The 24,952-nt window shown below is 40.6% G+C and overlaps 1 protein-coding gene across 1 annotated transcript; it reads left to right on the forward strand.

Annotated features, from left to right (window-relative positions):
• The first annotated feature begins 790 nt into the window (after positions 1-790).
• On the forward strand, positions 791-18,975 carry HAVCR2 (hepatitis A virus cellular receptor 2). Its single transcript, XM_025867154.2, has 7 exons — positions 791-1,020; positions 2,243-2,581; positions 3,693-3,776; positions 7,828-7,868; positions 9,568-9,694; positions 13,272-13,308; positions 15,117-18,975. Exons 1-7 carry the CDS (start codon positions 966-968, stop codon positions 15,274-15,276), a joined length of 843 nt encoding a protein of 280 aa, XP_025722939.1. The 5' UTR covers positions 791-965; the 3' UTR covers positions 15,277-18,975.
• Positions 18,976-24,952: the final 5,977 nt, after the last annotated feature.

Here is a 24,952-nt window from a genome sequence, read left to right on the forward strand (position 1 = left end):
TGGAAGGGTTTGAAAGTTCAGGTCCAAGTCAGAATATTAGAGCAGGGAGCTGCACCTATGTCACCGAACACAATTTCCTCATTTTATAAATGAAAGAACCGAAATCCAGCAAGGTTATATGACACAGCCCAATTTGTGTCAGTACAAGGCAAAGAATGAAGCTCAGGAAAGGAGTGGAAAGGGCCCATAAATGTGAGGATAAGGAAGATGCCATTCATCCTGGTATTCTCCAGCTCCCTGTCCAGTTCCTGACACACAGTAGCTACGAGCTTCATTAACATTGGTCACGTGACCAACCAACAGCCTGATCTGACTGAATGAATGCATGGATGCTATGTTCCTACCTTGTGTTCCCTGGTAACCAGCTGGACCCACACACCATCCATTTCACACAGAGGATTATTTCATTGGAGGTGCTAAGAGGCCTCTCTCTACTTGCTGAGAGTTTTCTTTCTTTCTTTTTTTTTTTTTTAGAGAGAGAGAGAGTGAGAGAGAGTGCACAAGAGGGGGTAGGGTCAGAGGGAGAAGCAGACTCCCCACTGAGCAAGGAGTCCGATGCAGGACTCAATCCCAGGACTCCAGGATCATAACCTGAGCTGAAGGCAGTCACCCAATCAACTGAGCCACCCAGGCGCCTGAGAGTTTTCTTGACTGAGAGACACTTTGCTTCTTCTGAGTGTCGCTTCCTCATCGTTGATACTAAGGGTTAAATACCAGAGACTGACAGGATGTCTGTGGTGTAGCATGACAGAGAACTGGGGTTTCCTTTGATGTAACTGTGTACTTGGAAGCAATAACAGAGGGAAGATTGGTAGTCAGATGTCCTGGTGTACTGGGCCAGCAGTTGGGGATGGTGGCCACAGCTCCTGTGATTGCAGAGGAGATTGTATTGCAAAAGCCACCCAGTTCCACTGGAGAATTAAAACTAAACAGAGCCATTATTTGACTTGGCCTCTTCCGAATCCATGGTTTCACCTCTTTGCTTTGACTGTGTCCTGGTGTGGCTGCTAGTACTCACAGGTAAGTCTGGGCACGGACCTTCACAATTGGATACTACAGGATAAAGATACAAGGATGGTCATTGCAATGTTTGCAGTAGCAAGTTTGGAAACAACCTAAATGCCCACCAGTGGGGGAGTAGGTGAGTAAGCTGTGATAGATGCTGCAAACAGGGAGGCCAACTACACAGAGATATGGAATGTCTCTGAGTCCAAATGTCAATTGAAAAAGGTGCGGAAGGATGCGTATATTAGATTTTATTTGTGTATGTATGTTGCAGGAGTGGGAATACATGGGTGCTTCTTACTGTATGGACTCTGGGAAGGGGGACTGGAACATGGGAAGGAGGAGAGAGAGGGAGTATCCTTCTCATATACCTTTTATATGGTTTAAAGATTTTACTATATACATATATTTATTAATATGTATATGTAAAGGCAATTAATTTTAAACCTCAAAATAGCCTGAGTGGTTTCAAATACACAAGCTTCATATTCAGCCAATGGTTTTTATTCATTATGTGCCAAGTGCTTAAAAAAAATGAGAGAGGGGCGCCTGGGTGGCTCAGTCGGTTGAGTGTCTGACTTTGGCTCAGATCACAATCTCAGGGTCCTGGGATCGAGCCCCGCATCAGGCTTTCTGCTCAGCTGGGAGTCCGCTTCTCCCTCTCCCTCTGCCTGCCACTCCCCCTGCTTATGTTCTCTCTCTGTCAAATAAATAAATAAAATCTTTAAAAAAATTTAAAAATTAAAAAAGAGAGAGAGAGATTTATGTCAGTTTAACTGCCTTTCTTCAATGAGCGGCCAACTAGCCCAGACCGCTGAGCTGTTTTACTGGCTGACAATGACTCATTTTCTGATTATCTATTTCCATTGGCCTTACCCTCCAGTGTTCACAGGGTTGGACCACAATTCTCTCTTAGGGCATTGGTTTTCAAAGTGAGTTTCCAAGACTGGCCATCTCAACAGCTCCTGGGAACTTGCTAGAAATTCAAATTCTTTTACCCCACCCCAGACCTATTGAATCAGGATCTCTAGCAGTTGAGCCCAGCCATCTGTGTTTTAATACATCTTCCCAGTGATTCTGATGCTCCTCAAGTCTGAGAATCATTGTCATAATGAATCATCTTCCAAACAGGATGGCAGCACTGGTTTGCTTTTTATTCTATAAGGCATTACAGTTTTCTTGAAACCAACCAACCTCACTCATTGCCTGATCTTCCTCTCTTTCCCTGTCTATTTAGGGTCTTTGGAAGGGGTATACGTAGCTGAAGTGGGTCAGAATGCTGATATACCCTGCACCTACTCTCCAACCACTTCTGATGATCTTGTGCCTGTCTGCTGGGGCAGGGGACCCTGTCCTGTGTTTGAATGTCATAGTATGGTGCTCAGCACAGATGGAAGGAACTTGAAATATCAGACATCCAACAGATACCAGCTAAAGAGGAATATCCACAAAGGAGATGTGTCCTTGACTATAGAGAACGTGACTAAAACAGACAGTGGGACCTATTGCTGCCGGATCCAATTCCCCGGCCCAATGAATGATAAAAAATTAAACGTGGAATTGTTCATCAAACCAGGTGAGTGGACCTTTGCATGCCTTCTTGAATAAAATCACCTGCAGGCAATAGTAAATATACTGCTTGGTCTCTCTTCTGATCTCCCCAGTTACAGCCGTGGGGGTGGGTCACTAAGACCTGAAGTTTAACATGTTCCACCAGCGATGGCCAGCCACTTTTAATTACCTTCATCTATTTTAAAACTCATGGACAGGATCTACAGAATGGGAGGAAAGTCAAGATTGGTGGTTCGAGAACCTGACTGCTCATTAGAATCACCTGGACAGTTTTTTAACACCTATAGGTCCTTGGTCCCTACCCACGAACCAGAGAAATGGCATCTCTGGAGGTAAAGCCCCAGCACTAGGATTTTCCAAAGTCTACCTTAAACGATTCTCCCCCTTGTGCAGCCAGGATTGAGAACCACTGGACAGTGTACAGGTGGGGTGCATGTGCTCACACGTTTTAAGATTTATAGAGCATAGGGGTGCCTGGGTGGCTCAGCTGTTGAGCATCTGCCTTCAGCTCAGGTCATGATCCCAGGGTCCTGGAATGGAGCCCCACGTCTGGCTCCCTGCTCCTTGGTAAGCCTGTTCTCCCTCTCCCACTCCCCCTGCTTGTGTTCCCACTCTCGCTGTGTCTCTCTCTGTTAAATAAATAAATAAATAAAATCTTAAAAAAAAAAAAGATTTATAGAGCATATAGTGTGTGGCTGATGGAGCTGAGTTCAAATCCAACTTTGCCTTTTAACTATCTGTGTGATCTTGGGCAAGTTATCCAAACTCCGTGAACTCCTCCTCTGTGAAATATGGTAATTCCTACCATGCAGGCCCCTGGAGGGATTTTATGAGGTGTTTTATGGAAAGCATTTAGCATGGCCATTTGGGTGGCTGTTAGTTCTATTATTAACAATTAGACTGTGGCAATGATGACTGTAACACGCCTCTGCCCAACAATTTAAGAGTGTCGTACACTCTCAAGGAAGGTGTTCAGGTAGGTTTGGCAGTTGGGCATCTGCTTCTCTTCATTTGTCGCGTTTCCTATTTTTTCTGCTGCCCCTTTGATTCCCTGCCACAATCTCTCTGCTCTCAGAGGAGCCACATCCTTATGTGATTATTATTCTGATTATTAGCCAAGGTCACCTCTGCTCGGACTCCATGGAAGGACTTCACTGCAGCCTTTCCACGGATGCTCACCACCAAGGGACATGGCGCAGGTAATGATATGGGAAGTGTAGCAGGAAGCCCTCAGGTGTTTTCAGAGTTCGGAGGATTTTGAGTATGGGAAAGAGAGGAGAAAAGGGTTTGAGTGGAGGCGTGAATATCCCTGGGCACATGAGATGTTGTGCGTGGGGAGGGGAGTGGTGGGGACAAACCTTTGCTGGGAAAAAGGGGTCCTGAGCTAGGATTCGGAATTAGTCACAAGCAGCCCTGTGACCTGGCCGAAACCTTTCACTTCTCTGAATCTCTGCTTCTTGTTCTCTCCAAGGAGAGGGTTTAGAGACTTTGGATTTTGTAACCTAGTAAAATTCCCACTCCCCCCAAAACCAAAATTCTGGTGATCTACATATTTTGCCACATAAGAAAAAAAAATTCTACTAATGCTATTATTGCATTAAAAAAGACATGTTTATAAATTAAATAAATTTAATCTAATAAAAAACTCATTACATTGTCATTATTTTCCAATTGACTCCCAAACTGGGATGTTTTGTCATGGATTGGCTCAAGTCCATATTTGGGGTTGGATTCAGTGATTTAAGGATCTCTTCTAACGAGAATGAAGCCCACCATCTTCTTTCGATTCCAGCCTCAGGAAGAGCAGCTAAATTCTTTGAGTAATTTGGCAAGGATTTTTTCATGCTGCTCTGGTAGAGAAGATGGGGTCAAAAGAGCAGACCTCAGGTCACACTGAGCAGACCTCAGGTCACACTGAGCAGGGAGATTAATCTTAAATGTCTCCTGTCAGATTCCTGGTCCTTCTTATACTCTCTGGAGCTCAGTCTTCCATTCAGTAAGATGAGGGTAATGACCGGCACATCCCGTATCTTAATCTCATAAATCTCTTAAGTCCCACCTCATGAGATATTAAGTAAGAAAGGGTGTCTCAAGTGCTTAGCCCAGTATTTGGTCATAGTATGTACTCAGTACATGTTGCTTATTGTCTTTAATGTGACCAGTAAGATCTGGAGGCAGAATGAGATTGTGGTTAAGTATGTCAGTGACAGGGTTCCAATATCAGCTCTTCATACTACCTTTGTGAGCTCAAAGGAAAACTGCTCAAACTCTATGCGGCTCAATTTCCCTACCTCTTCACTGGGGGTAATCCCAGTGTTTATTGCATAAGATTGTTGTAAAAATTGAGTGTGACAATGTATGCAAAGTGCTCAGTGTAGTACCTGGCTCACAGAAAGCACTGGAATATTAGTTATTATTATAAGTATTAACTCCAGCTCTCTACTGGCTTAATCTTTGGTGGTTCTTTAGTGATTGGTAGCCAATATCTCTTATGCAATTAGTGAGAAAACTAAATATGGTGGGGCCAGATGACAACCCTCATCCCGAAAGGAATTTAAAGTTTAAGAACCACATTGGTGGAACTGCTAAGTAAACATGAATCTTAACCACACGCAAGATTTTCTAATGCAAATGCAGTTTCTGCTTCCCTGTAATTAACCCTAATCAAGTCATACCCCATATTTATTGTATGCCCATGTTCCCATCCTGGCCTCCAATGTTCTTTACAATGTCACCACCAAGTGGGCATTCACTGTATGCCCACACACCTTCCTCACGAGGCAGTGCATTTCCTCAGGGTTGTCGAGATCATAAACAAGTCCTTTTCTCTTGAGTTTTTACTTGTTAGTTCCTTCCCTCTAGGGCAACAAAGATGGGGTCTCCTCTTGCAAGTCAACTTGGTGTAGGTATATATACCTTTTCTTTTAGTGTGGAACGTGGGTACATTGAATATGTTTGCTATTAAGTGGAGTGGAGCATTAACAAGTAAAAGTTCCAAGAGTCTTGGAAGCTCCTAAACATACCTTGAACACAAAACAATGTCCTGTCTCTTCCACCTGAAGGAGGCAGAACCAGGTTATGGTGAGTCCTCAGCTCTGAAGGTAGACTTGGTTTGAATCTCAGGTTTGCCAATTACTGGTTGTGTGATCTTAGGGAAAGTACTTCTCTGAGACTCAGGTTCTTCATCTGAAAAATGGAAAAATAATAGTACCTATATATTGAGGTGAAGATTAAAAGCTATTATGCAAATAAAGTGCTAAGCACCATGTCTGGCAGGTAATATGTGCTAGATGGTAACTATAGTTTTATGTACTTTTAAGAACATTGCATCCCACCCCTATTACCCTCTCCACTCCAGCCGAGTCTTGGGTTCTCTAGGGAAACCAATGCAGATTTTTCTAACTGTGCCAGTCACCTTGGTTGATGGCTATCTATGCAAAATTAAGCTGTGATAATCAATAAAATAGAGTGCTGTCGGAGTATTTTCACTGTAAATTGAAAAAAAAATAGAAGTCAGTCTTACCTTTTAGACCAAGAAAAATAATTATAGGGAAGCAGAAACTGGAATTACATTAGAAAATCTTATGTGTGGTTAAGATTCATGTTTACTTAGCAGTTCCACCAATGTGCTTTTTACACTTTAAATTCCTTTTGGGTAGTAATAAGAGCAAAGGTAAGTGGAAGAGAATCTCTTTTATTTCCTTTTTTAAAAAATATTTTTAGGCTGAGAATATTAAAATTTTAGTATTAAAATCATGGTTTGTTAAACCAGGGGCTCTACATGAAAGGACTTAGACCTTTAGGCTTTCAGAAAGTGGCCATGACATTTAAGAAGTTTCAGAGCCTGGAGTGGTGGGGGGTGGGAGGGGTGGGGCCGCTGGTGATAGACATTGGGGAGGGTATGTGTATGGTGAGCGCTGTGAATTGTGTAAGCCTGATGAATCACAGACCTGTACCTCTGAAACAAATAATACATTATATGTTAAAAAAAAAAAAAGTAGGAAGAGAAAAATGAAGGGGGGGAAATCGGAGGGGGAGACGAACCATGAGAGACTATGGACTCTGAGAAACAAACTGAGGGTTCTAGAGGGGAGCGGGGCTGGGGGATGGGTTAGCCTGGTGATGGGTATTAGAGAGGGCACGTTCTGCTTGGAGCACTGGGTGTTATACGTAAACAATGAATCATGGAACACTACATCAAAAACTAATGATGTAATGTATGGTGACTAACATAACATAATAAAATAAAATTAAAAAAAAAAAAGAAGTTTCAGAGCCTCCGACTCAGCCAGAGACAGGCGCAGGCATCCTTAATTTTCCCAAGGCTGACAATCTATTGATTTTTAGAAGGCTGTGTCTGTGAGGTTGTGGCCTGTGCCCATGCTGTTGGCCGCTCTGCTCCCTGTGCCTGGCACAGAGTAGGGGTATAGACATGTTCATCAAATACATAGACAAATAAATAAATGGTAAAAAGGAAAGAAGCTGAGCTGGCAACTGGGCGATGTGACCACTTAGTAGTGACCGTGCCAAGGTGAAGGTTGTTGAAGGCAGCATAGTTAAGAGTATATGTTTGAAGCCATGCAGACCTAAACTGGAAGGCCATTTCTGTTATTCATTAAGCTGTGTAACCCTGGGTAAGTCCCTTCCCTTCTGAATTCTCAGCTTCTTCATCTGTGTAATGGGCCTAATAGTCCCTACTTTAGGATAATTGTTTTGTACGCTGAATGAGATCCCTTGCTCAAAGAATTTAGCACAATGTCTGCTCATGATAAATTAGAGCCATGGTTATTATTATTTTCCTTTTTAGACAACTAAATATCCTGTCTCCCTCTTAATGAGTAAAGGTTAAATTTTTTCAGGAAAATTAACTTGTTATCTTTCAAAGTCTAATTACAATATAATGCCTGCTTGAGTGTTATCAATGTTGTTGGAATTCTGCAGCCCTCTTTGGGGCCCTGTGGACACAACAAACCACATACTCAACAGAGGTCTTCCTGGCAGAGGTCTCCTTTTCATGGAACCTAAGTAGTTGGGTTCATTATCTGGTTAAAAAAGATACGGTCATCCTAAAATTGATTTGCAAGTGTTTAGAAAATTTTGTTCTCACAATAAATTGTTGTGAAGAGTATAGAGTAAAATTAATTTCAAATAGGATTATAGGCATAGGCATCTTTAGGATTTTTTAAAAAGCCAGATAAAAGAAAACATTCTAAACTGTTCTTTTGGCTATTTTTTTTCTCTTTATGGCAGAGACACAGACACTGGAGGCCCTCCATGATAACCAACAAACAGTAAGTGACTTTGTGTGTGTGTGTGTGTGTGTGTGTGTGTGTATGTGGGTGTGTGCACTAACCTCATGCTCAACCCAGAGAAAAGGAAGTTCAGCTTTAGTCTTCCTTCTTGTTTGCTCTGTGCTTGGGGAAGAAAAAATGCCTTAATCTCCCTTAGCCTCAGAGCCCTTGGCTGTGACATGTTGATGATACCAGTTCTAACTGCATAGGCCTATTGTAAGGGTGAAATGAGGGGATGGAGGTAAAGTGCCCAGCACGTGGTAAGTGCTGGGAAACCCAAATGAAGAAACACTACCCCCTTGTCCCTCTTCTCCTATTTCAGAACTGTATGCCACTGTGGATGGTTCAAGGACCCTCCAGCTCCCTAGAGTATATTTCTTCTCATTTCCATGGCAACCCTAATGAGAAAGATTATTTAAATTTTTTTATATGTGACAAGACACCAGTCAGGAATATTTTAAGCCAAGAATTTCTATATCCAACTATAAATAAATCAATATTTTAATTAACCACAAATTTAGTGTCTCCCACCTTTTCAGAATAAAAGGGAATCCCCTAGATAGCAAGCTTACAGTAGCGACTTAGAGATTCTTTGGGGACATATCCAGGAGTCTGCCTTCATTTGACTAAGTCCCCTACTTGTGTGTTCACTACCGAGGCTCAGCACTTTGTGTTTGTCCCTCCCCCTCTCTGCGACCAAGGACTGACTCTAAGTACCTCTGGACATCCATAGTGTTTAATGCGTAGTATCTTGCATATAGCACTCCTGCAGTAAATGTTTATTGAGTAAATGGAAGATTTAATTCCTTTGACATCTTTTTTTTTTTAAAGATTTTATCTATTTATTTGGGAGAGAGAGAAGGAGATAAAGAGAGAAAGCATGAGGAGGGGAGGGTCAGAGGGAGAAGTAGACTCCCTGCTGAGCAGGGAGCCTGATGCGGGACTTGATCCCAGGACTCCAGGATCATGACCTGAGCCGAAGGCAGTCGTTTAACCAACTGAGCCACCGAGGTGCCCCTGCATCTTTGTTTTAAAAGTGTTTACTATTATTGTTTTTAAAGGGGGAACATCGGCTGAAGTTTTGAAAGCAGAAGAATTTTCTGACTCTCAGTTAAAAAATCCAATTGATTAGAGCAATAGCCATAATAGTTGTCACTGCTTAAGCATTTATTTGTATACAAGGCCCTGTGCCAAGCATTTTATATATCTCATCACCTAATTTTCCCAAGAACTCTACACAATGGTGGCAGAGCTGGGGCTTGAACTCAGAACTGTCTGACTGCAAAGGCCCGGCTCTTAAATCGCTGTCTTTCTGTGAGTGTGGGTGTTTCTCTGCAAGACACCAAATTTTGACCACTCTGAAACTCCCTGGAATGCCAGGGACCTTGAATGAATGGGGTTCCACTCTAAAGCCCATTCTTATTTGAGGGGGAGGGGATTCCATTTACTAAGGGCTCCTTGTGCCCCTAACAGCATAGAAGTGACACATTTTATTCCCTTACTAACTCTGAAGAGTATGCTCATCCCTTTCTTTGGTGGTTTGAGGCCTGTCTGGAAGGAGACACGTCACGAGTAGTCTCAAGGTCCCTGCACCGCTGTGGTGCTGTAAAAGGGACTGTCTGGTGCACAAGTCACGAGAGTGGCTGAGCACACAACTGATTTCTGGCCATCTGCTGCAGTCCAGTTTGTGTTTCCCTAGCAAATACCTACATGGGCTAATGAGTTACAAGACGCTGGTACGACCACCAGAATGGCTGTCTACATCGGAGCAGGGATCTCTGCTGGACTGGCTCTCCTTCTTATCATTGGCGCTTTAATTCTCACATGTAAGTTGGTTCATGTTGCTTCTCTCTCTCTCTGATGAGGAACTGTTAACAAAGGAAACAACACAAACCTAGATATAAATATAAGCTTATATTTATACCTGAAGGTGATAAAACTGAATACTCTGTAGTCCTCCTGAACCTACCAATAGTAATAGCTATTTTTTACTCAACGTTTACCGTGTAATATGCAGGCATTGTGCCAAATGTTTTTACCTCCATTTTATCATCACCGTCTTATGCAGTGGGAAGTATTTATAACTATTTTGTAATGTAGGAAGTAGAGCTACGAGAGAGTAAGCTGCTTTGCCAAGTTTTCAGAATCCCTAAGAGGCAAAGCTGGAATTCAAACCCAGGCAGGCTGATTCTAGCACCTAGTCTCTTACCTTTGGCTAGGAACACAAAACTCTTTAAGTAATGCATTAGGTTTATTAGGAAGCACAACAACAAACGTAGTTTCTTTCTGTGAATTTTCCTATCTTATTTGTTCCTTAGCACAGGTCTTTAGAGAGAGATGACAAGTCCTTTTACCAATGGGCCATTGGCCGGGATTACAGCATTTGTGTTTTGCTTCATGGCACTCACACACACATTGTTTTCTAAGTTATTTTTATTTAAAAAAACCTTAAGGTATGGTTTATATACTCTTTTTTTTCTATATAATTTATTGTGAGGTGATCAATGTTAAATATTAATATTCATCTGTTTCAATTCATGTCTTCTTGACCAATTCTTCTTTTTTTCCTTCCAATTGCATGGCTTTGAGGCAATGAATTTTAACCACAATAGTTTTGCACTTGAATATTCATCTGTACTACCTATATGCTCATTACATGCAGTTGTGGTCCTAGTGGTTTTATCAGAGCCATCCTGTGAACAGTTTCTGGAAAACATCAGGACAACCTTCATTCATCTTCACCTCATAGGGCTCTATTGCACCTCGAAGAGCCCAGCAACTGGCCCGCAGACCCTGCAGCCCGGCCCGTGTGGCCGACAGTGCCCCACACCTGGTTTATATACTCTAACTGCATATTTAAAGTATGTTCAACTTGATGAATTTCAGTAGAGAATCACACTTTGGGACCTATCACTACAATCAAGACCCAACTATTGCCATTGCCCCAGAAGCCTCACACACTGTTGTAATTGCAATATATTGTCTTCTCTTCGAGGGCAGAGGCCAAGGCCTTATACCACAGGGCTTAGTACATTCTAGCAGCCTTTCCTACTAATACTTAAACATGGATGGCATATCAGGTGACCAAACATCCCAGATTTTCCCAGGTATGACGGGGTTCCTAGGTTGTGGGATTCCAGTGCTAAAACTGGGACAGTGCAGGGAAAACCAGGACGAATTGGTCACCCTAGTTGTGCGGCTTAAAGCTGCTGAGTGCTTTATGTGCATTAAATCCTCATAACTACCCTCCTGAGAAAGATACTCATATTATATTCTAATTTACCAAATGGAGAACTAGCAGCTGTCCAAAGTCATATGGTTAATTGATAGATATGGAATCTGAAGACAAGATTCTCCTGTTCCTCTCCATTATGCTGTTCTGCCATTATCGGTAAATGGATTGTTCAAAGAAAGAAGCTACCCCATCCACACTTACCTGGGTTTACTGAGAGGTAGCAGGGGAGTTTGTGAATCGATCACATGAATGTAACGCCTACAGATTGATCAAGAGCAATAATAGCCCTCACTACCTTTCTGAGTTCTGCCATGGCCTGGATATTAGGGGCCATTCTAGTTCATTTAAAGAGGCTTGAAGTGAGGTTTAAAACCAAGGTGACAGGTGTTTAAGTCAGGACATCAAAGCCATTAACTGGCAGCAATACAACCGGCAATCCTGTATCTTTCTAGTGCGCTCTCTGCAATGAGCATCCACACCTCAGTACTACTCAAACCTCCCTCATTTCTCACTCAACTGATGAAGTATCAAAGACCTGTTCCTTCACCTTTGCCTTAGCCAAGACTTCATTCCTCCTTTTACCCCTTTCTCTGGAATCATCTACCTCTTCCTTTCTATTTATTCTACTGTCATTAGCATAAAAATACGTTCTAACTCACACATTCCTCCTTAGCTACTCCCGTTTCTCTGTTCTCCTTCACAGGCAAATCTCTCAGATGAGTTTTTCCTACTTCTTATCCCCTGAACTCCTCCAACCCATCCTTTAGCTTCTGCACCCGAAGCACCGAGGAAATAGTTTTAGTCAAGCTCACCGACGACCTCCATTTTCTAAATCCAGTAGACACCTCTGTCTTCATTGTTGTCAATCTTTTAGCAATATTTAACCAAATCAATCCTCACTCATTCTATAAAGTCTTCCTTCTCTGGCCTTCTAGAACACCACTCTCCTACTTCATTGGCCATTTCTTTTCAGTCATTTTTGTTATTTCTTTTTCTGCTTGACCTTTAGATGTTGATATTCTTCAGGGCTGGCCCTTTCCCTTTCTTCTACACCCTTTAGGTGATGATCTATATTTCCACAGGCTTACAGGTCATCCTTAATTTCCCTCTCCAACTCAGAGTGTTTGTATTGTTGATATCTCCACTTAGATGTCTCCCACATTTAACATGTCCAAAATGGAGGTCTAGAGTCCATATTCCACCTTCCCAGAACACAACTTCTGTCTCTCTGGTCTTCCCCATTATAGTGTTTTTCTACCATCCATCTGGTTGCTTAAGCCAGAAAGCCAGAGGACGTCCTTGAATCCTGTTTCCTCCTAAGACAAAATCCAGTTTTAATTCCTGCAGACTTTCTCCAAAATACATGTAAAATCCATTTATTATTCTGCATCTCCCTTGGTCACCACCTTACTCTGATCTGAGGCATCATGATCTCTACTTCTTCATTTTTTTTTTTATACCTCCTTTTATCTTTTCCTCACATAGCAGCTAGGGTGATCTTAAAACCCAATCAGCTCTCATATTTCTGCTCTCCAATTATATCTTAAAGGTCTTGGAATAGAATCCAAAATCTTGATTATGACTTAAAGGGTCCTTTGAAGCTAGCCCCAGCCTAGCTCTCAGAACTTATCTTGGGCCACTCTCTTATTTCAGTTTCAGGAACCCACCATCATCTTTATTAGGGGTTCCCTCTACCTGAATTCTCCCCCTGGCTCTTCACTTGGCTGACATATTCTCTTTGTTCAGAACTGAGCTTAAAATTCACCTCTTCAGAGAGATTTTTCCTGACTGCCTTCTCCGTCATCTGTTCCAGTACATTGTTAGTTCCACCATTAGAGGTTATTATTTTAAATGCCTCCCTCACTAGAACACAAGTTTTAAGAAGTCAGGGCTCACAATTCACTTTTGCATCCCCAGTGCCTAGCATACTACCAGGCACATAGTAGATTTTCCATATATTTGCTGAATGTAAGAAATGCATCTTTATTACTTACTGGCATTATCCATGTAATAAATCAAGACACACACTGGTAGTTTGATTTATTTCAATCCAAGGGGAGACCAGATTTCCCTAAACAATCCTTGCCTCCAGTGTGTTCATTTTATTTCTTATCTCATTTGTTTTATGAGAGCATTTTTAATCGACTTTTCTTCCACCTTTTACCTAGGGTATTCTTATAGAAAAGAGAAGTTACAGAATTCAAGGTAAGAATAATGGGTGGGGTAGGGGAAGGTGGGAATCTTGGAGGCCCCTACTCTATGGCTTTGCTCTTAGAAGTCCTGCCCTAGGATTTAAACTTATACTTCGTTCCTACCTTAGGCATGGATTAATGCAATACCAGTTAAACACTGCTCTGTTTTCCTTTCTTATTTCTCTAGCTTCCTTGCCTAAAGTTACAGAATTCATCTCGCTATTGATAGGAAGTGCTTTTATTGTATATTAATATATATATATATTTTCCCAATGAATTGACCCTTCCAGTGATTGAGCTACATTCAGGCTCTCGTTGGGCACTGGGTTACAAAAGTGAGCAAGAAACCCAGAATCTACTCTTAGGGCTTTTATAGCTAAGCCCAGGCATTCTTAACTTACATGTCTATTAGAATCACCTAGGGCACTTGAACATATTGCTGCCAACCCCAGAGCAAATAAATCAGAATCTTTGGGGATGAGACCTAAGCATAGGTGTTTTTCTAAAAGTTTTCCAGGTCATACTAGTGTGGGAACAGGGTTAAGATCTACGGGTCTATTATACTGCAGTCTTGGTATCCATTTTTGACTATATACACATGTATACATATACACACATGCACACACACGTCCATTCCAAATACACAAAGCTTAAATAACTTCTAGTAGAATTTAGTGATATTTGGTACATGGGTAGAATGCAGTAAAAAAAAAATGACTCTGCCTATTGAATACTATCTAAACCACGAGTAATTATAGACAAAGTATAGATAGTGTATTTATGAAGACAAAATACTCTACAGTAAAAAAGTCCAATAAGGCCAAATAAAATATTTAATTATCATTGGCTTTCAATCATCTGTACCAGGATTTGTTATTAGAGCTGAAACTTGAAATGTGATACTACCCATAGGTAATATTTACATGCATTAATTCATTATTTGGTTGAAATTATTTGGTTAATGTTCATCTCTATCTATATATGTAACCTCATAGAAAATTAAGGCATTATTGCCACATTAGCATCTATATCCCTTGATACAGCACATGATGCTTAGTAGGCACTTAAATATCTGATGATTGAGTGAATAAATATTCCTTATGGCAGCCCTGTGAAATAGAATGCTTATTATTCCCATTTTATAGACTAGGACACTGAGACGCAAAGTTTACTAACATGCAGCCTTCATGGGATTTTCGTGTATTGTTCACTGAAGCATTTCTTGCTTCTTAGAACAATATGTAACACATTAAATATTTCTGGATTGAGTGAATGAAAAAAGAAACAATCAGCCACCCAATTTACCCAAGGTCATATGGCTGGTTAAGAGACAGAATTCAAACTCAAGTCTGATTGGGTCCATTACATATTCATATTTTTTTTCTTTTTGAAATTGTTCAAGCCCACAGAAGAACTGAAGTTACCGTACAAGGAACAATAGAAACTTTCAAGGAAACTCGTGATTTAACATTTTGATGTACTTGCTTGGTCTGTTTCTCTGTTTATATAAACAGTTTTTTTCCTGAACCATTTGTAAGGGCATTTCAGGCATCTTGACACTTCACCTCAACACCTCATTCTGTCCCTCCTTATAATACGATGCCATTTTTGTGCTTAAGAAAATGAAGATGAATTCAAATTTCCTCAATTGTTCCACACATTATTTTATTGATGTATTATGGCCTTTTCCTCCTAGTTAGGACCTGATCAAGGATCATGGGCTACATTTGGTTGTTGTCTCTTCAGCCAAGCTTGTTGTCTTAACTCTATTCTATGCTGCCTAGGAGATGCTGAACTCAACTGCAACATTTCTTTCCACAGCCTCGTCACTTTGGCCAACCTCCCTCCCTCGGGGTTAACAAATACAGGAGCAGGAGGAATGCACTTGCAGGAAAACATCTATATCATTGAAGAGAACATATATGAAATGGAAGATCCATATGAATACTACTGCTATGTCAACAATGGGCAGCAATCCTGACAACCTAGAAGTTTAACTCTTTAAAGGCCACCAGATCCCACTATGTCATTTTTGAGTGTGGTTTCATCTTTGGAAACTATGAAATGTGTCAGCTCATTGGTTTTAGAGACTCTGTCCACAGCCACCGAGCAGAGTTTTTACATTTTCTGAAGATAATTAGCTCCCACAGGGAGGGAACTGTGACCTGCACTGTAGTTAGGCACAACATTACCTCTGTGTTTCAGCCACCAGGGCTACCCAACTCAGAGACTGCTTAATAGGAGCATTAGAGCTCAAATGGGCTTTTATATAGAGTAGGAATTCTTAATATGCGGTCCCTGAAATGCTGGGAAATTCAGTCACATGATGGATCCACAAAACTCCTGAAAATATAGGAAAAATTACATGTTGAGATACATGCATGTCTTTTTGGACAGAAAGTCAAAAGGGGCCGCTGATTTTCAAAGAGATCTGTGACCTATAAAAAGTTAAGCTACTGGAGGGGGAGGAGATGGTCTCGAATGTTCTCTCTGAGTCTCAAGACTTATGCTTCTCTGAATCTTGATTCTTTGACAGTGTCACTGCAGAGCTCTCCTTTGCCAGTTAGGTAGACTGCCCATCAGTTCCTGTGGTGTGGCAGGAGCTCCCAGAGAAAAAGGAAGTGTGCTCTGAGTGTGTTGTGCCAAGTTTTGTCTGGGGCGCACTCAACGGGAAATATCTCCCAGCAACTTCTCCATTCATGGAGAGAACTGGAACTCTGTTTTTCATAGAAGAAGAAGAAGCAGTGACTGGGACACAAATTCTGGTGGAAAGAAGGCAAAGGCCTCCATCCAGCAATCTATATTTATCAGCATCAAGTCTTTGGTGGAAAGACTGTAGTCCCCAAGCTTCAATTTCAAGGTGGTGGCGACTCTGTTTATCTTGCTTATTTGTTGCCTGCCCAGTGCCTGACACAGCTCTTACACATCACAGAAATTTACTAAATAATCTTTGGAGTGAAAAAACATAAGAAATGTAGCCTTCTGTAGTCTTTTCCATTGCAGGGCTTAGATAGAGCTCTTCTCGGAGAACTCACAGATACTCCTAAGATCCCATATCTGCTCTTACCCAGTTCAAAGTGGTGTTTGTTTCTTAGCATCATCTCCAGCTCAGGCCTTTGGAGGTCTGTTACTCTCTTGTCTGTGTCCTCCTTTCTCTTCTCTTCTCTCCTCTCCTCTCCTCCTTTCCCCTCCCCTCCCCCCTCCCCTCTTCTCCTCTTCTTTCCTCTTCCCTTCCCTTCTCTTCTTCTCTTTTCTTCTTCTTCTTCTTCTTCTTCTTCTTCTTCTTCTCTTTTTTTGGAGAGGGGCAGAGGGAGAGGGAGAGAGAGAATATTAAGCAGGCTCCATGCCTGGCATGGAGCCCCATGTGGGGCTCAATCTCACAACCCTGAGATCATGACCTGAGCTGAAATCAAGAGTCAGACACATAACTGACTGAGCCATCCAGGCACCCCAATATTCCTCTTTCTGCTGAACCTCCTTAGCACATAAAGAATCAACAATAAAGACCTGCTGCTGCCTTAAAACCACCCCTCCCCAGGTAATAACTAAACAGCTACCATGCTCTAAGCAGAAAATGTTGGTCACCAAGGATGTAGGCAGGTTGTTTTCTTCTAAGAGTCTTTCTGGCAGTCTTGTGTGAGTCATAATGTTCAGGCTGCTTTTAGACGGTTTTAGGAAGTACTGGCTTTCTACAGAGAGATATAGAAGGGAGATCATTTTGCAAAATTATAGGCAGTAGCTCTCATACAAGACTAAAAGTTAATCATAAGTATTTTAAAGTTATGAAATTCTAGAGGGAAGGGACCTCAGAACATATTGAGACCAGCTCAATGGTTTCCCCAGGAGAAAGAGATTCTTACCCAACAAAAATCTTTAAACAAGGGTAATATATACGGGATGATCATTGCAATGGTGCTTGTCAGAGACTTTTTTCATCAACTGGGGAATAGTCGGTTATTGTGATGTCAGCATGCTGGTGCAGTTAAAAAGAATTAAGTGGTTTCCTCATTGAGGTGTTTTGCTAATTGAATGAATATTTAAGTGTCTACTGTATGTCAGGTACTCTGGTGCTGAGACCCTAGAGAGATACCAAATAGACAGACATATCCCTGACCCCATAGAACTTGTATTTGATCGGATGTAAGGAGGTTTCATTCCATTCATTTAGTCAGTGAGCATTTATTGGCATCTACTTTGTGCCAGACACTGTTCTAGTCCCTAGAAATACAGCCATGAGGGAAATAGACAAAATCCCTACTCTCAGAGAGCTTATGTCACTTGTTTGAGGAGAACGCTATCTTGCTAACAAAAAAAAAAAAAAAAAAAAAAAAGAAGGTTTTTTTTCTTTCACCTTAAAGAAATCTGGAAGAATATACCAAAATTAATATGGCAACCCCATAGGGGTAAATGGCCATGAGACAGACTTTTTCCTTTTATGTGCTTTTATAATTGTTTGAATTATTTTCTTTTGTAATAGAAAATGAGATTTCAGCATTAGAGTAATGTTTTCCTGTCTGCCTTCCTGAACACAGAAAGAAATGAAGACTCGGATAGTTAGATTCAAGATCAAGGCTGGCAGTAAAGCCAGAACTGGAATCCCGGTTTTCAGAGTAGGATCTACTCTATGTCAATGATGTGGAAAGGGGAAGTTGGCAGAAAGGAGAAAGAACCCCTACAAGACTACTACAAAGAGCCCAGGAGAGAAGTGGTCACTTAATTAAAAACAGTCAAATAAGATTGAAAGTGTGGCTTGCTCTTAGAAGTTTAGGATTTTTCTTCCATAGGAGATCCACAGGATGAGAGGGGGCTCCTGGATCTTTTGAGACTGAGAAACATGGTGAAACCATGTTTTATCTGCATATCACTTCCTTCTAGATTTGGGATTCCTGAGGCAGAAGTTCCAAGCAGTTCAATCCCTCCTTAGTTGATTTTTGGGTACCCCCTCATGCCTATGCTCATTTAAACTTAATTTTCATTTAAATATAAATTTGAAAAATGAAGCTGAACACACTTTTGGCTCCAGTTTCTATTCAGAAAATCTGTATCCTTCTGGAGATCAGTATAGATAGATGCCCTAGAGCAGCAATTTTTGAGATTTTTCCACCATCCTTTTCTGGGACCTAGCTGGGAGGAGAGGAAAAGGGAAGGGGCAGCTGGATCATTTGGCTGAAAGGTTCTCAAGCTTGGCTCAGATTTTAGTCCATTTTCACTGGAAAATCTATGCCAAGAAGCAATATGAATCAGAAATGTTTCAGGCTTGTAGATCCTCTGTGCCATTTCTTCAGTAATGGTGACCACAATTATAGAGATCATTCCAAGTCACTCATTTACTCATAGCAGTGATAATCTTTTGTGAATTCTTGTTCAAATTCCTTCTGCTTATGGTGTGACTCTCCTTTTCCAGAGAAAGCAGTGAGTTTTTTTTTTTAAATGATTATTTAAGCTATTCATGTGTGGTGGCAGTGGGACATCTGTTTAAAAGTGCACATTATTTTAATGTAATTGTTTTGTGGGTGGGTCACCTTTGGAAAATATTTCATTATAGTTTTATATTCTATACCTGCAAGCTGTTTCATGATAAGTTGATACATTGTCCTTTGTAATTTCTACATTTTGTGTTTGTACTTTTTCATTCATTTTAAACCCAGTTCATGTAAAATAGAGATATTTTATACTCCAATGCAGTGTTTACCTTCTTTTGATCAGCTCTGAAATATCCATAATCTATACATCTATATCTAATCTGTTTTAAATTTTACTTGCAGTTTCATTTGCCATTACTGATCAACTGCATGCTGAATTTAGTTCTTGTTCAGAAAACACTTCAGTAAAAAGTAGTATAAACATAGGGGAAGATTGTTTCCCACAGTTTTGTTATATTGTAACAAATAGACTATATACTCTAATATATATAGCTATATTATGATACAGACTTTTTGATTCATTTCTTTGTCCCAAAGTTCACCACTATGTCTTAGCAAAAATATCTTGACCTTAATATTGGTTGAATCTGAAAATTTAAAGTAGGGATCCAAGGGAAATGAGCTTAAAAGCCTTCAGCTACCTGGGTCTCTGAAAGGTTCTTGGGGGGAGCGGTGCCTTCCATCATTCTCTCCAGCAACCCTCCGACTTCAACAATTCCTATTATGTAAACAGCAGCCAAATAGCTTCTGATCGCCATGGGAGAAAAGAGTTATCCAAACTTATGGAATCTCAGGTAAAAACTAAGAAATATGATGCTATCCTAGTTCCCTTATTTTAAGCAAGTGTGTTTACAAGAGGCAGTTTGGGTGGGACAGCCGATTTGGAGCCTTATAATTGTTCGAATTATTTTCTTTTGTAATAGAAAATGAGATTTCAGCATTAGAGCAATGTTTTCCTGTCTGCCTTCCTGACCATAGAAAGACTAAGTAAGAATCTATGAAATGGAAGATACACATGTTGTTAGATTGCTGTTTCCTTATTATTGTTTTTTAACTTTTTATTTTGAAATACTTTAGGGTTTACAGAAAAATTGCAATGATAGTACAAAATTCCTATATTCATTCACCAGTTTCCTCTAATGTTAACTAGCTTATGTAACCATGGTACATTTGCCCAAACTAAGACATTAGCATTGCTATAATATTATTAAGTACAGACTCTGGAACTGTTATTGATTTTTAAAATTTTAAATTAAATGTTTTTTGATAAATATAACAGAGTTTAGGCTAAAGGTCAGTGTCCCTATTCCCTGTCCTCTTTATCAAAATTTCTCCCCAGTCCCACTCCCCAGGAATAATCAGTGTTATTGCTTCATTCTTTTCAGCCAGTACCATCTAGTAGAAATACAATGAAAGCCACGTAGGTAATTTAAAAAAAAATTCTACTAACCACATTTAAAAAGGTAAGAAGAAACAGGTGAAATTAATTTTTAATAGATTTTTTTAACTCAACTATCTGAAGTATTATTTTAATGTAGAATAACTATAAACATCCTTAATGAGTTCCTTCCCCCCCATTTTATGCCTCAAAATCCAGTGAGTATTTTTTATTTAGAGCACATCTCATTTCTGACTAGTCACATTTTAAGAGCACTATAGCCACATGTGGCTAGTGGCTACGGTATTAGTACTGTTCTAGATCATTCCCTATTCTCTCTCATACACAAAGACACACATTGCAACTTCCTTTTTCCACTGTTTGTAGAGGTCCATCAGTCCATGTCAGATTATATGGGATAGAAACATTCATTGAGATAACTGTGTAGTATTAAGTAGAACAAATGTGCATAATCTATTAAATCATTTCTCCATGCATAGATATTTAGCTTTTTTTCCATTTCAGATAAGGCTGCAATAAACATCCTTTATACAAAAACCTGTGTGTACTTGTGTACTTCCAAGGCATAGAGTTCTAGATATGGAACTGTAGTATCAAAAGCGATGATTGTGTTTCAAGTATTATGACTATAGAACAATATATTTTTAAATAGATATGCCAGTCATTGTATTGCTAAATGTGTATTATCTTCCTCAAGGCAGTCATTTTAGAAAACTATTTACTCCAAAGTTCCTTTATCTCAAAATAGTTTTTGTTTTTTGAAATTTGACTTAAGAACCAGTTTAATCTAAAAATACACAGGCCAAGAGAATCTCTTAGGCCTGTTCCTTTGTAATCACAGCTATCATTCATTTATTCACTTCCTTCCTTCTTCTCTCCCTCCCTTCCTCCCTTCCCTCCTCCCTTCCTTCCTTCATTCCATCCATGCACCCACTCATCCATCCCAGGAATAGCTTCCTGTCGTTATCCCCCATTCCACTTTTGCTCTCCTAGGAATCCATTCTCCTTACACAGCGGCGCAAGTATTTTCTTTTTCTTTTTTAAATTCATCACCCAGGTTCAATTGCTCTGTTATTTAAAACCTTTCAACAGCTTCTCATGGGACTGGATTTTTTCTGACCTCACCAACCTCTTATTCACTCTATTTCAGCCATGCTGATCTCCTTTCTGCTTCCAGAACAAACTAAGTTCTTTCTGGTTCCAGCACCTTTTCAGTGGATTGTTCCCTCTGTTTGGAATACATCTCTCAGAACATCTGCAGAGCTGCCTTCCTCATCTTTCTTGGTTAAATGTCATCTGAGGGCTTCCCTGACCACCCAGTTGAAAGTACCAACCTACCTAGCTTTAGTTTAGTTTACTTCCTACATAGTTTTTGAGGTGGAGATTCCCTTATTTGTTTACGTGTGTGTGTGTGTGAGATTTGTCTTCCCCAATGCTCAACTATATTCTATCCTTCATCTCCTATCCTGGATGCCTAGTACAATACTTGGCTCATAGCGGGTGCCAAATAAGACAGAATGAATCTCTGCCTGCTCTGTTACAAACTCAAGCCATGACACAGGTGCCACAGAAACAAAGATTTGTAAGTTTTCCTTCAACGAAGTCAGAGTTCATCAGGGCAGCCCCAAAGCCAAACAACTGATTACAATGAAAGACCGTAAGCATATAGCAGACCGGGCTACTAGATTCTGAATAATACAGAAAAGTATTTTTTGGTGATGTCTTCATTTTTTTTTCTCTTTCCTTCCTATTCTAGTCCTTGTCTTTACCACTTCCTTAATATAACTCTGTAAAATTCCAAGTGACTCTCATAGAATAAAGACGGCCTGGCACACAGCACCTGCTCAATAAATATTAATTGGGTGAATTCATGAAGCAATATAGGTGTCATAGATTCTAATGGCAGAACCCACGAGTAAACATAGAGGGACTTGATGTATTTTCTCTTTTGTAGAAAACATGTGCTTTACAGTATAAGCATTTGTATATTGATTAAAGCATTATTTCATAATCTGCCATCTTTCTAGGTGCTTGGTGATATCTGAATGTGGCTTTAGGCAACTTAAGCTGCTTTCTTTTCTGTCTGGGATAAAGAAAAGGATGGTTGTAATTAGGTTGTGAAAAATATATTACATGAATGTAAAAGACTTCTGCTTTTGTGAGAGCATGCAGTTTGGGGACTTGCTTGATTTTTTTATTTTTATTTAGTTAAAACAATTTACATACATTATTTAAGCAGTACATTGGTACATTCTTGTTTTAAAATATTGAAATGAGGGCGCCTGGGTGGCTCAGTCGGTTAAGCGTCTGCCTTCGGCTCAGGTTGTGATCTTGGGGTTCTGGGATGGAGTCCTGTCCGGGCTCCCTGCTCAGCGGGGAGTCTGCTTCTCCCTCTGCCACCCCCCTCCCCACTCATGCTTGTTCTCTCTCCCTCAAAAAAAAAAAATTAAAAAAAAAATACTGAAATGATACATACATAGCCTTAAACTGAAAGTCCCCCTTGCTTCTGCTTGCCTCCCTGCCAGAGAGGACACTCTGACCATGTTGGATGTGTATCCCTGCTGTTGTCATTTGCTCACACTGTTTTTTTTTTTTTTTTAAAGATTTTATTTATTTATTTGACAGAGAGATAGAGAGCACAAGTAGGCAGAGTGGCAGGCAGAGGGAGAGGGAGAAGCAGGCTCTCCGCTGAGCAGGGAGCCGGACATGGGGCTCGATCCCAGGACCCTGGGATCATGACCTGAGCCGAAGGCAGCCGCTTAACCGACTGAGCCACCCAGGCGCCCCATGCTCACACTGTTTTTACAAAAATGGGTTTCTATGAAATAGATTGTTGTGTGAACTTTTTTCCCCCTACTTAATATTTCTTGGGAACAGTTCTATGTGAGTGCTCTAATAAAATGTTGACACCCTATCAAAGTATATTATTAATGAGCAGAGGGTGTTGCGGACATTGTTGAAAGTCTCAATGCCCACCACCAACATGGTGCCTTGCCTAGGGTTTCGACAGAACTCTGTGTATTTTGCCTAACTCTCCTAGCACAGGCAGTTTACTTACCTTGGTGCCGCAGTCCTGCAATGGTCTTGGTTTGGGAGAGTCCTTTTGAAAACTACCCTAACTCTATCTAACAAAAGCCCATACTTCTACCTGTCTTTGATCCCCCATTTCCCCTAAAATTGGTGTGGGTGAAATGTCTCAGGATCATGTGATTATGCAGCAAGACACAGGGAAAGACTGAAAGTTTTAATCCAAAAACAAATCTGTGATGTCGTTGTTTTTAAAGAAGACGACATTGTTTTAGTTTCAGGCAGAAAAAAAAAGGGCCTGTCTCGTGTCTTGGGAAAACATTCTGCTTTAAACAAATAGTGCCCCCTAGCTGTATGAGCAGGAGCTTGGCTTACAGCCAGCTTTCTGACATTCTTGTCATACACAACTTCAAAACTCTGAGTCGCAATCGGCATGTTATTAACATCTGAAAGATGAATATATAAATTCTGTTGGAGCATAGTATAGCTCTACTTCTTTCTTATTAAAGGTGGCAGCTTGTTTTCCTAAACTTCTGAGGGCAGAGACTGGAGATCCGCTTTATGTGCTTAGAATGTTCCGTTGCTTAGCATGGGTGCTTAATAAATACTTGGTGAAATAATGTTTGTTGAGTGACAAGAATAGTAGGGTAGGGAAACCTGGCTTTCGCTACTGCATCTGCCCCGAGTGACCTCTATGGGTCTCACACTCTTCCTCTTTTTATTCTTCATTTTATTCATCTATGGATTGAGAGGTTTGGCCCCCATTTCAGGTCCCATCAGGTGTAAGCAATCTCAAAGTCCATATGGCTTTCCAGGCCTGAAGCCTGACCTAACACCAAGATCTGTGCTGAATCTTTAAAAAACGACCTAGCAGAGAACACATACGGTTCCAGCACACCAACATCTCCTTACAATCTATGTGAGGTAGTAAATAGATCAATTCCAGCAAAAAAGATTGGGAGACTGGAGAAGCTTAACTTTCAAAGATACAGGTGTGGCAAAGAGATAAAGAATGGAATGCTGGGAGAAGGTTGTCTTTCTCCATAAAATCTTTTGAGGGAGGATCAGTGACAGACCACCAGAGGAGCAGGAAAACTACCTCCTAGCTTGGCTGTACGTAAGTCCTCCGGAAACCAGAAGCTTTGCCGCTTGACCTTTTTCAGTATTATGTGGGATCTTAGGACAGTGATGATGGAGCCAAGAACTAGGGGAAATTTGCATAAAATTGGATAAATCTTTGCATTTCTTGGGAGGTAGATGTCTCAAATAGATAGAATCATGGACTTACACAGTCGGAGTTATTTATGCTTTTCCTGGGCAACATCAGTGAGAGGAATAGTGTCACTTTGGAGGCAGCCATATTCATTTAGGCTTACTTGAGGGCTGTGTGGCCTTAGAGTCAACACATACCTTTGTTGAGCCTCTCCTCCTCTGTGAAGTGGGTATTATATAATATTATGGAAATGGGAATATGTGTGTCTACAGCATAGCTACATTAGCAGTTTGGCTTATTGACTTTTGTGATTTGTAAAGTAAAAATATTTGTGATTTGTAAAAGATAATTAGTTGTATAAAGTGTAATGATCAGTCAAGGAGGAGGCTCGTATTGGCTTCTGACTTTCACAGGTTTCATCGTAGTCTCTTCTGTGTCAGAAACTACTGGGCTTACAAAACTTAGCAGATACTGATGGTTTAGTTTGGTGGGAGTTTTGTGAGGCTCTGGGTGGACCGGTGTGGTCAGCTTGGGAGGGTAGGCTGCTTTCAGAGTTTGGACTTTGGCATTGGGAAATCATTGAATGCTTTTAAGG

This window comes from Callorhinus ursinus, unplaced genomic scaffold, assembly GCF_003265705.2.
Source record: "Callorhinus ursinus isolate GAN/ISIS: 27379988/994484 unplaced genomic scaffold, GSC_fseal_2.0 scaffold3, whole genome shotgun sequence".
Taxonomy (NCBI): Eukaryota; Metazoa; Chordata; class Mammalia; order Carnivora; family Otariidae; genus Callorhinus; species Callorhinus ursinus.

Excerpts from the sequence above, each read along its gene's own strand:
- HAVCR2 (XM_025867154.2), top strand. The coding sequence starts at position 966 with ATGGTTTCACCTCTTTGCTTTGACTGTGTCCTGGTGTGGCTGCTAGTA. Across the intron at positions 2,582-3,692 it reads GGAATTGTTCATCAAACCAG|CCAAGGTCACCTCTGCTCGG; the intron begins GTGAGTGGACCT and ends TCTGATTATTAG. Across the intron at positions 7,869-9,567 it reads TCCATGATAACCAACAAACA|CAAATACCTACATGGGCTAA; the intron begins GTAAGTGACTTT and ends GTGTTTCCCTAG.